This window comes from Triticum aestivum, chromosome 4B, assembly GCF_018294505.1.
Source record: "Triticum aestivum cultivar Chinese Spring chromosome 4B, IWGSC CS RefSeq v2.1, whole genome shotgun sequence".
NCBI classification, from domain to species: Eukaryota; Viridiplantae; Streptophyta; class Magnoliopsida; order Poales; family Poaceae; genus Triticum; species Triticum aestivum.
The window spans coordinates 411,231,223-411,243,648 of record NC_057804.1 but is presented as its reverse complement, the minus strand read 5'-3'; the positions used below and the strand labels follow the sequence as shown (position 1 = coordinate 411,243,648).

General features: G+C 49.4%; 1 protein-coding gene across 1 annotated transcript; it reads left to right on the top strand.

Annotated features, from left to right (window-relative positions):
* The first annotated feature begins 2,953 nt into the window (after positions 1-2,953).
* On the top strand, positions 2,954-5,674 carry LOC123092410 (laccase-3). The gene is made up of 4 exons (XM_044514183.1): positions 2,954-3,242; positions 3,343-3,739; positions 3,850-3,978; positions 4,334-5,674. Exons 1-4 carry the CDS (start codon positions 3,123-3,125, stop codon positions 5,488-5,490), a joined length of 1,803 nt encoding a protein of 600 aa, XP_044370118.1. The 5' UTR covers positions 2,954-3,122; the 3' UTR covers positions 5,491-5,674.
* The last annotated feature ends 6,752 nt before the right edge of the window (positions 5,675-12,426 follow it).

The window sequence follows — 12,426 nt, the reverse complement described above, 5'->3', positions numbered from 1 at the left end:
CGACTTGTGGCATGATGATCGCCGAACTTGTGTCATTTTTTTGGTAGCGGAAAAGAGAACTTTGAATTTTCGTGCGTCCGGGGGCCAAAACCAGGGGGCGCGGCTGGAAACTAACTTCCCCCAGGCCGAAAAAACCGCCGGCGCAAACGCCCAAAGCCCTTCGCCGGGTGTGCTGGGGGGCCAAACGGCTAGAGATGCTCTTAGAGCATCTCTAGCTGGTCTCGTAAAATTTAGCCAATCTCTTATAATTTAGTCCCTCAAATGATCCTTATACCTTAACTCCTTATATTTGAGGAGTTAAATAAAAACAACTCCTAGCCGAACCTCTAAAACTTAATTCCTTAAAAAATATCTTCGTCAATTCTTCAACGGTTTTTTGTTTACATGCTACTTTCAATTACATATTTGCACACATATTAAATTCAAACTTAATAATAAAATTTCACACCAATTCATGAATATTACAGATTTAAAGTTTGTAAATCAAATTATTCAAACTCAAACACACGGAGGTGTCCAATGAAGTAAAGAGCATGATAGAAGCACATCAATCAAGCGTTGTGGAGTAGCCATTGATGTTCAACAAGATCATCTATGAAATGAGGATGAATTTCTCGGTTCTCGATGCTTAGATGCACTGGGAGGAATCTCTATATCATGTTTGCATCATGTTCCGGCTCAATAGGATCCTCATTGGTGATGTATCGAAAGTTCTGTGCCATGCCTCTCTCATCTTCAGTGATCATATTATACAAAATGATGCAACATGTCATTATTAGCCATAAGACTTGTAGGTTCCAATACTTAGCATGGCCACAAATAATGGTAAAGAGCTTCTGAAGCACACCGAAAGCTCTCTCAATATCCTTCCTTGCCGACTCTTGACGCACTGCAAAGTGGGATCTCTTGTTGCCTTGAGGACACACAATTGTCTTTACAAATGTGGCCCATGGAGGATAGATGACATATGTGAGGTGGTAAGCCATCATGTATTAACGACCATTAACAATGTAGTTGCAAGGATTGCAACAAGCCTTACGAAGAGTGGTGATCTCAACAGCACATTCAGGTCACTACGGGAGCTAGGCAATCCAAAGTATGAATGCCAAATCCATTGACCCTCTGATGCAATAGCCTCAAGAATGATTGTTGGATATTTGGAGTGTCCTATGTACCGATCTTTTCATCACTAGAGAATTCTTCCATGTCCAGTGCATGCAATCAATTGAGATACAAGCATCCCACCTCGTTTTTCACTCAAACCCAATAGTCTCCGTTGTCTTCTTCTTTGTTTAAATCCTTTTAAATGATCGTGAAGGAACAACCATAGGCAAGCACTCGAACATCCACGCCACACTTCATCAATGGGCTCCCCCTTTATCTACCCCGATGCAAACTTCCTCAGTTTAAAACTATTCATCATGCTTCTCCACAACTCTTTCAGTGGTGAGGAAGATACTCGGTGCATCCGAGATTGCCAATAAAGATACTTCTGCAGATAAGTTGCATTGGGGTTGAAGTAATCCTTCATAAGCTTCTCATGGCCTTCCGTTCTATCTCGATTGATGTACAAGCGGTCGAACTGTGATCCTAGTGCTAACCGCCGAAAGTCCTCATTGATGATCACGACAATGACCATTTCGAAATCATCATCGTCTTCTTCCTCCTCGTCCGACAAAGAGTCATCAAAGAACATCTCCTTCAACCTCTTCATCTACGATATGCAATATTCTAGGTTGAATTTGTTTTTAAAAAACAACAAAACGAATGAAAATAGCTAAAAAATGCATGCAAGTAATTCGTCGAACACTTTGCAGGCAGAGGAGGTGAGATCCTGGTCCGACGGCGTTGAGCCAATACTGAAGCTAGGGGTGGACAACGAGCGCGTGAGACAACCGATAGTAAACGGCAGGGCATTAGACGGCGAGCCTCAAACTGCCCCGCTCGCTAACAAAGCTTATCGGTCTTGCCACGATAACGACACCATCAAGCTCCTCAGTCGGTGCTCGTCATCTCTGTCTTCCGCCGGCTTTGTTTTGGAACAAACGAAGCTCCTACGATGGTTTTTTTGGCCACAGAATCTTTGCAGCAGCGGCTATATGTATCAATTTCGACGACGACAGTAGACGGCGACCGGCTAAGCGGGGCAGGAGGGGCGGTGGAGGCTACCGGGTGTCGAGGGGCCGGCGGCTGAGGCTATGGGTGGACGCCGGAGGCAACACCGGTGCCGATGCAGTGCGAGGGGATGAAAGGGCCAAAATTATGCTGAGAATTAACGTCGGACAAGTATATTTGAGGGCCAGCCGAGCCGGCGCTTAAAACTTTTAAGGAGTTATAAGCAAGATAAGGGTTTGACCAGGTCCGATTTAACTCCTCAAAACGAAAAACAAAATAGTTAAATCCTTTTAAAGGACCGGCCCGAGATGCTCTTAGGGGGCGTGACTTGCGCGCGCGCGCGTTGCAGCGCTCGATTCAGCCATGACCGATTAGGCAGGTTTGGGCATTCCCACCATCATCGCGATAAAAAGCGGCCAGCTGCCCTGGACGGATCGCTCCACGCATGGGAATCGCTCGCTCCCGCGAGCGATCGCGAGAGAGTAAAGTCGGCTCTTAGGCAGAAAAGAAGGGATCACTGCTTTTCAACGTTTGCTCGATGATCTATCTACTACCTTGTCGATTGACCGAGTTAATGCGGTCAGTAAAGCACCAGCCGATCTACCATTCTGCACAGGGAGCAGGAAGAATTCCATGAGCAAAGTGAAACGCAACGCATGGCGCCAGTGGGTGCAACAACTCCCCGTCACCATTTTTGAACCATGGGCAGACCGTCCTTAAAGGGCAATAATTAATTATTCCCCTCAAAAAAAAAGGGCAAGAATTAAAAGAGCAGGCGCAATCGAATCGCACGGAATCGTAACCTAATCTTCCAAACCTCAAACAACCGCACTGACCTCCTTCCCCCCCGCGCGCGCTTCGGCTTACTTGGCCGATCGGCGAGACGACCCCTATATATAGCCAGTCTCGCATCTGGTTTTGTCATCAAGGCAACAACAACAACATCACCTGCCAGAATTAAGTGAGCAGCCAGCTAGCCAGCCCATTGGAAGGAGCCAGTGGGAGCGATGGAGGCGATCACGGCGACGAGACGCCTCATGGGGCTCGGCTGCTGCCTCTCTGGTGTTCTTCTGCTCTCCTTCCTGCTCCCCAGCGCACTGGCGGAGGAGCGATTCTACAAGTTCGTTGTACGTGCCCGTCTCTCTCTCTCTCTCTTCTCGTATATATTCATTCTTATTACTTGTCCGTTGTAAATGCTTAACTGGTTGTTGCAATGAGTGCATGCAGGTCCAGGAGACGGTGGTGAAGCGGCTGTGCCAGACCAACAGGATCATCACGGTGAACGGGCAGTTCCCGGGGCCGACCATCGAGGTGCACAACGGCGACACGCTGGCGATCAGGGCGGTGAACATGGCGCAGTACAACGTGACCCTCCACTGGCACGGCCTCCGGCAGCTGCGGAACGGGTGGGCGGACGGGCCGGAGTTCGTGACGCAGTGCCCCATCCGGCCGGGGTCCAGCTACACGTACCGCTACACCATCCAGGAGCAGGAGGGCACCCTGTGGTGGCACGCGCACAGCTCCTGGCTCCGCGCCACCGTGCACGGCGCGCTCATCATCCTCCCCAAGCGCGGCATGCCCTACCCCTTCCCCAAGCCCGACAAGGAGTTCCCAGTCGTCCTGGGTACGTACTACTACTCCAGTACGCATGTCGATTCATACTGTCTGCTGTCGCTGAGGTCGATCACTTGGTTTGTTTTGTTTCTGATGATTGGATCATTGGTCCATGTGCAGCGGAGTGGTGGAGGAGGGACCCGATCGCGGTGCTCAGGCAGTCCATGGTCACCGGTGCGCCGCCCAACGTATCTGACACCATCCTCATCAACGGCCAGCCCGGGGATTTCCTTCCGTGCTCCAGCCAAGGTGAGCGTCCTGCGGGAGATCGATTAATTATTGCGGTTGTTGAGTAAACAAAACGTTTTCAAACAGTGTTCTTTTGAGTTATTCCATTCCCTTGCAGTACAAATTTCCAGATATGGTTAAACCGACTAAAGGAACTTAATTCTTGTTTGAAAAAAAATACATCTCAGCACGTGAAAGTGGTTTGGAAAAAACTCATAGCTTGGCATAGGTCTTCTTTTTTACAGAGAAGCTTGGCACAGGTCTTGTCTAACACTACGACCGGAGTACAATACAGTATTGAAATGGGAAAATGGCGCTGTGCATGTATACAATATAACTAATCATTTGCGCGCTGTGCATGTACATCACCACACAGAGACGAGCATCATTCCGGTGGTCGCTGGCGAGACGAACCTGCTGCGCATCATCAACGCGGCCATGAACTCCGAGCTCTTCGTCTCCCTGGCCGGCCACAAGATGACGGTGGTCGCCGCCGACGCCGTGTACACCAAGCCCTTCGAGACCACCGTCGTGCTCCTTGGTCCCGGACAGACCACCGACGTCCTCGTCACCGCCCACGCCGCCCCTGGCCGCTACTACCTCGGCGCCCGCGTCTACGCCTCTGCGCAGAACGTCCCTTTCGACAACACCACCGCCACCGCCATCTTCCAATACAAGAACGCGGCCGGCTGCCCGCCCACAGGGGCAGGCGCCGGCGTTGGAGGCCACACCGGCCTAGGCCGTCCCCGATCCTCTGGCAATCCCGGCCGCGCAGGGCCGGCGCCGATGTTCCCAATGCTGCCAGCGAACAACGACACGAACACGGCGACCGGGTTCTCGAACCTCATCCGGAGCCCGAGGCCGGTGAAGGTGCCTGGACCGGTGACACAAGAGGTGTTCACCACCATTGGCTTCGGTCTGTTCAACTGCCAGCCGGGCCCGTTCTGCCAGGGCCCCAACAACACCCGGTTCGGGGCGAGCATGAACAACGTGTCGTTCCAGCTCCCCAACACCGTCTCCCTGCTGCAGGCGCACTACCACCGCATCCCCGGCGTCTTCACAGAGGACTTCCCCGCTCGCCCGCCGGTGGTCTTTGACTACACCTCGCAGAACGTCCCCCGCGCGCTGTGGCAGCCCGTGAAGGGCACGCGGCTGTACCGCGTCAAGTACGGCGCCGTGGTGCAGATGGTGTTCCAGGACACGGGCATCTTCGCCGCGGAGGAGCACCCCATGCACATCCATGGCTACCACTTCTACGTGCTAGCCACCGGGTTCGGCAACTACAACCCCAGGCGGGACGAGGCCAAGTTCAACATGGTCGACCCGCCCAGCCGGAACACCATCGGCGTGCCTGTCGGCGGGTGGGCCGTGGTGCGCTTCCTGGCCGACAACCCAGGCGTGTGGCTGGTGCACTGCCACATCGACGCGCATCTAACCGGCGGGCTCGCCATGGCGTTGGTGGTGGAGGACGGCAAGACCGAGCTCCAGACCACGATGCCGCCGCCGCTCGACCTGCCGCTCTGTGGCCTGTAGAGGTTTCCTGGTGACTTCTGTACATGGCGGGGAACGTGAGTCTGTGTGCGTCTTACGTGTTGTGATGCTATCTGTTTGCCATTCGAATTTGGTATTGTAATTTGGATGTCGATTTGAAATTGTAAAGAAAAGGCAAGGTTGTCGTTACGGGCCTCCTTTTTATTTATGGATATATAAGAGTTTACACAGTGGGCCTCATTAACTAGTAACGGGCTTTATGGAGCGGCCTCCTGAATTAGTTCTAGTCACTCAGGTTTATTTCTACTATGGTGACGGGCCCATTGCACTACTTATAAATACAAACCTCGGCCGGGGCCTGTTCCGCTGCACCGCTCAGGGCCGAGCCTGGTTATGGCATGTAGTGAAGCTCTTTCTTTAGCAGCAGACATGCCAAATCCTATTCGGCGCTCTAAGCGCCCGCTACAATACAGTTTGCAATCGGGCGCACACCCCTTGTACGCGCTGGGCCGGCCCATTCTGCCTTATTTTCTCGTTGCGAAAACCTGCAAAAACTACGCGTCCGAAATGATTCGAACCGCCGCCGTCCTCGTTAAATACCAAGGGAGTAACCATCCCGACAAGCTGTCCTATTGTGACTATTTCCAACCTTTCCATGCTTTTATTTCTTTTAAATGTCCGTGCCCAAAACCGTTTTTCCTTGTTCGCTGGTTCTTATATAGTTTTTTCTTTCTTTTTTCGTGCCCCAAATTGATGAACGTTTTTCTGTTTTCGTTTTTCTATTTTTTTTTCTTTTTCTTCTTCCTAGGTTTGATGAACTTTTTCAAATCCATGAACTTATTATTTAAAATTGATGATGTTTTATCAAATTCGATGAATTTTTTTTCAAATTCGATGAACTTTTTCGAACGGGGTGAACTTTTTTTAGAATTCGGTGAACTTTTTTTCGAATTCGGTGAACTTTTTTCAGAATTTGGTGAACTTTTTTTTGAATTTGGTGAACTCTTTTTCAAATTCAATGAACTTTTCCCGAGGTCAAAGTTGCATGTACGCTATTTGATGAACTTTTTCCTGAAAATCCATTAACCTTTTTTTCAAAATCGTGAAATCTTTAATCAAAATCGATGAACTTTTTTCAAATAAGTGAACTTTTTTCAACATTCGGTGAACTTCTTTCAATTTTCTGGACTTTTTTTACGAAAATCGATGAACTTTTTTTTATCAAAATCGATGAACTTTTTTCAAATCCGTGTTTTTTTTCGGTGAACTTTTTCCAAATTCATGAACTTTTTCTCAAAATTGATGAAATATTTTCGATTTTTGTGATCATTTCTTTGAAAATCCGTGAATTGTTTTTCCAAATCGATGAACTTTAAAAAAAATGTGGATTCTTTTTCCAATTTACGTGTTCTTAGAAAAAAAAATTGTACTGGAACCGAGGCAAGTCATATAGTATGTTTTCGGAAACCACACATCAAAGTCATCCTGGTGCAGTGGTAACTGAGCCAAGTCCGATGTTGTGGCGCGTGTGTTCAAATCCCTGTTGTGGCATATTTTTCATGCTGTTTGGTTTTTTGAGCATATCGTGAGCAGCTCTGGGCCGGCCCATTATTGCGCACCTTCCGGGCGCCCTCAGCGCCGAAGAGGAGGTCTCAGCAGACATCGCTGAGAGCAGACGAGGATTTGCACAGGAGGTCGCTGAACTGGGCCGGCCCATTTGCGTGACGCGCGTTTAAAAAACAACAAAAATTGAATGCACTGGCAGGAATCGAACCCACCATCAGCAGCAGGTGCGCACGCTTTGCCAGCCAGTCCGCCCGGAAGACTTCTCTTGGGGATTTACAGCGCGACTTTTAAAGAAACGAACAAAAGCGGCAAAACATAAAAGAAGAAATGAATAGCTCGCACAAATTTCGCAACAAACAAGTTTTAGTGCGACCAAACACCTGACCTCCCGTGAGAGAACGACCTCACTAGCTTAGCGATTTTTTTTTTAATTTCGAAGGAGATTTTCTTCCCACAAAAGTAAATTGTTCTTTTGAAAAACGAATATGTTTAAGAAAAAATGACAAAATTTTAAAGACACAAACATTTTTTGCGAAATCTGAAAAATAAAATAAAGGAGCAATAGTGAAAACGAGAATCTGTTTTGAAACTAAGAACATGTTTTTGAAAAAAATGTGAACACTTTTAGAAACAGCAACAAATTTGAAATATGCGAACATTGTTTTCAAAATAGGAACATTTTATGAAATCCGTGAACATTTTCTGAATTAAGAACAAATTATGAAAATATGATCATTTTTGAATTTGTAGCAACTTGCAAAGGAGAATATTATTAAAATTTTCTAAACGCTTTTTGAACAAATTCCGAATTTCTGAACAAATTTTCAAAATGGGAAATTTTTGAATTTCTATACAAACTTGGAGAACAAATTTTGAAGCACGAACTGTCGTGGTTCTAAGTCTGACAGTAGAATGGGGGGTAGATATGGAGAGGCAAGATCCTAGCTATGGAGTAGTTGTACACAGGAGTGGTTTTACGAGTTCAGGCCCTTCTCTGAGGAAGTAATAGCCCTACGTCTCGGAGCCCGGAGGCGGTCGACTGGTTTATGTGTATATGAGTTACAGGGGTGCGAACCCTTCTACCAGTGGAGGGGGGTGGCTTATATAGAGGACGCCAGGACCCCAACCAACCCACGTAGCAGAGGGTTAAAGTACATTAAGGCCGGGAGTTACTGGTAACGCCCTACATAAAGTGTCATCATGACCATTAAGACTACTTAATTACAGACCGTTTGGATACAGAGTAGATCTTGAACTCCTGATGGTCGAGTGAGTCTTCATGGTCAAGTGTCTTTAGGTTCGTCGAGTGTCTTCTAGCCGGTCGAGTGGAGTCACTCTTGGTCGAGTGGAGTCCCTCTTGGTCGACTGGAAGGTAGCTTCATCTAAGGATGTCCTTGGGTATGGTATCCTAGATAGGTCCATGACCCTACCCTAGGTACATAACATCATCATTAGCCCCCGAATGGATCGAGGTTCGAGTGAGGAAGGAGTTGATGATTTTCTCCGACTTATTTCCCATGCTTTGATTATGTCGTATCTTGGATCGGCGATTTTTCTTTCGGCGTTGGCGTCAACTTTTACTTCAGTCGCCTTGATCCATTCTTGTCTTCTGTCGAGTGAACTTTTTGAACTTTGGTGAACTTCCGAGCGACGGATCGCAGGAAAGATATCGTTTGACAGATTGATCTGCTGTTAGCGGATTTTGCGGGATCCGAAATTTGGGAAGCGCGCGAAGCGGGGCGGACCGCGGCAATCGGATGGGATAAGGCGTGGACGCCTCGATTTCTGCGCCGCCTTTTTCGCCATGTATCGTGCGTGCGTGACTGTTTCGGGATGTGACAGGATCGCCCGGACCCACTCGTCAGCCACTCGGAAGCGCCCTTATATAAAGCGGCAGGGGAGGGTTTATTGAACAGTGCCTTCCCATTCTTCTCTCTTCCCTCTTTGCCTCCGCCCACTGCGCCCGCTCTCGCCTCCGCCTATCCAGTCCTCGCGCGCTTCACCGGCAACAATGGTGAAGGAGAAGACGGTGGCCCTAGAGCGCGCGAAGAAGGCGACGGCGACGGGGAAAGCGAAGGGGAGACCGTCCAGTCGGGGCGGATCTTAGTCAAGGTCCCGCCTGCCGAAGGGTTGGGTCCAAGGGGATTGGATCCGCTCGACCATCACTGAGAAAGATCTCAATGACCTGGCCAATGAGGGACTGATCCCCCACGGGTCAGCGAGGCTTCTGGGGACCGAGTGTCAACTGCAGCCGCAGGAGGGTGAGTGCGTTCTCTTAGCCACTCACGTAGACCGTGGTTTTTCTTTGCCGCCGAGTGTTTTCTTCCAGGGGTTTCTGAATTTCTTTGGGGCGCAACTCCACCATTTCACTCCCAACTCCATCGCCTATCTTGCTGCCTTTGTGTCCATGTGCGAGAACTTCCTGGGTTGTCGACCACACTGGGGTCTCTTCAAGCACATATTCACCTGTCGCTCACAGACAGTGAAAAAGGCGAGTCCGGACGATGAGAGGACTAAGGCTATCCAGATGTGCGGTGGTCTTGGGATCTAGATGAGGAATAAGAGTACTTTCCCAGCCATGACCCTTCCTGAGTCGGTCAGAGGGTGGCAGTCGACTTGGTTCTACTGCCAAGACGAGTCGACGCCGGGGCAGTCGACTGGTCTCCCTCCGTTTTCCATGGACCGAGTGGACAAACCCTCTTCTCTGAAAGTGCTTCCCGAGGAGAAAGTTCGGGTAAAAATGTTGATGGAGCGCGTAGTCCAACTCGTTAGAGAAGGAGTGACGGGTATGGATCTTCTAGAGGTCTTCCTTAGGCGGCGCATCCAACCACTTTAGTACCGAGGCCATCCGATGTGGCTGTATTGTGGGACCGAGGACACCACTCGGGTCCATCCAGAGGCGGTCGACGACGCCACACTGGAGAGGTGGGTGACCGCGATCACAGGGAATAAGGACAACCCTCGAGGGGCCAGGAGGATCCCACCACTCGACTGTACCTACACACCGGACACGGTATAGCCATTTATTTCCAATCACAATCTTGCTTTATTCATTCTGCTTCGCTGTGAATTGGTTGAGTGATCTTTGTTTTGCTTTGTTGCTTGACAGGCCACCACGGAGTTATACTCGATGCCCAATGGAGCGCAGACGCCGACTGAAGAGGAGGAAGGAAGTGGGGGCGAAAGCCCGGAGGAGTGGGATTCGGATGCCGCCGACGACGATGAGGCTGAAGACTCTGATGAGGAGGAAGAGGAGGAGGAGGAAGTTGCACCTCCCCGCTCGGAAAGACGCTCGAAGCTTGTCCATGATCCCGCGACTGAGCGTGGTAAGGGGGTCGCGATCGCTACCCAGTCGACCAAGCGTCCTTGGACTACTTCTCCGGCGCCGACTAAGAAGGCTCCGAAGCAATCTCGAGTGGCACTATCGAAACCTGCGAAGGTCTTGCCGAAGATGAAGATGGTGATCCCCACTATCTCAGGGTAATGGTAGTCTTGAGTTTTCCCCGTTTCATGAACTTGCTCTTGGTCGACTCATGAGTCAATCGACTGACTTCCGGAACTGTAGTGCTGCTACTTCTGATACTTCGGCCAGGGCTAAAGACCACGAGATGGAGGATGCTGCTACCTCAAAACCTGGTATGACTCTTGTGATACCGTTTTCAGTCGATGACTTATTGTCTCTAATTTTGATTCTTTCTGCAGCTTCATCTAACATTGTTATTGACCTTCCTGACGACGACGACGAAGAACCACCAAGGCAGAGGAGAAGCAAGAAAACGTCTGCTGGCAAGGCGGCTTAGGATGTGCCAGCACCCGAGACGTTGGTCGTGGAGGGAGACAATGTCACTCGGCCTACCGTAACCTTTGCGGTGCCGTTGACGAGTGCTCGTCCTTCATCGTCGAGTGCTGCTCAACCCTCGCTTTTCTCCACCTACCCCGTTCCAGAAGACCAAGCTAGTGCTGCTAAAAAAGCAATACGCCAAGCGGGGGTCATGATGGAGCAAGTGAAGGCAATACGAGAAGCCAGCCAGCCAGCCTATGACGCCAGTTCGGCTCTTTAGAGTAATGTTCAGGTCAGTTGGTCACTGCCTGTTCTGTTAGGATATGATATCTGAAAACTCTTTTTTCTGAAATTCTTAGAGTTTGTCCTACACCCACTGAGTGTGTCGATTGAAATTCCGGATTAGTGGGGGCACGCTGAGTGCACCCACTGGGTGTAGTCCCCAAGGCTATGGTCGACTGCTGGCAGTCGACCATAGGCTTTAAGTTTTTTCCTTACTCGACTAGGTCGAATAGATTCATAGACCGGTGGGGGCACGCTGAGTGCACCCACTGGGTGTAGTCCCCGAGACTGTGGTCGACTGCTGGCAGTCGACTATAGTCTGAAGAACATCTCTCCCCCCCTTTTTTTTGTTGTTGGTCGACTGGTCGACTCTAACTGATGAAACTAGTGGGGGCACGCTGAGTGCACCCACTGGGTGTAGTCCCCGAGACTATGGTCGAATGTTTGTATTCGGCCGTAGTCTTAGAAACGCTATGATTTTTCCTTACTCACTCGGAAGTGAATTGTCTTTGACATCTGTCGATTGGTTCTTCGTAGAAATCCTGTGACCTTGCGGCTCGTTATACTGAGTTGGAGAACAAACACATTCAGCTCGAGCTCGATCTGAAACTGGCCCAAGAGAACTTAACAAAGGCGAAGGAGGAAGCTAAAGGTATGCTTGGTGAGGCCTTTGACGACTGCCTTTGCCTCTTACTTGTTTCCGAATCTAATCTCACTGTAACTTTGCAGACAAAGTGAGGGATGCCCTGAAGAAGGAAGAGCTTGACTTGGCTGAGATGCAAAAAACTGCTTTAGAGAAGTCCAGGCTTGCTGATGAGAAGCTGGCTTTAGTGACCAAGCTTGAAGAAGAAAACACCAATCTGAAAGCTGCTCTTGATCTGCCAACCAGGAGGTCAGTCGACTGAAAAGTGACAAGACCACCCTGAATGACAAGGCCAGTGAGTTGAAGAGAAAGAAGAACGATCTAGAGGCTTATCTGGGTGGACTCGCCAAGAAGTTGTTCCTTATGCTTGAAGGTAATACTTTGTATCAAACAAATATTTTAATTGTAACCTCCGACTGTTTGTCTTGACTCGGTGGTTGTGCTTACAGAGTTCTATCGGAACTTTGAAGAGGAGACTGGTCGACTGGAAGTAAACCTGGACCCCATCAACTCTCCCGTGAAAGATGAAGTCGCCATGAATGTGCTCCGGCTAGAATCTCGTGTTGCTGCTGTCATCGATTATCTCGCAAGGCTGAAGGTCGCAACTTCTCGCATCGACACAACACTCTGGCCAAGAGAGACACTCCAGAACGACCTCGAGTCCCTGATGACTCGACTGAATGAGGTCCCAAGTCGAGTGCAGGAG

Coding starts and splice junctions, on each gene's coding strand:
- LOC123092410 (XM_044514183.1), top strand. CDS start 3,123: ATGGAGGCGATCACGGCGACGAGACGCCTCATGGGGCTCGGCTGCTGC. Junction 3,740..3,849: donor GGAGTTCCCAGTCGTCCTGG/GTACGTACTACT, acceptor GTCCATGTGCAG/CGGAGTGGTGGAGGAGGGAC. Junction 3,979..4,333: donor CCTTCCGTGCTCCAGCCAAG/GTGAGCGTCCTG, acceptor ATCACCACACAG/AGACGAGCATCATTCCGGTG.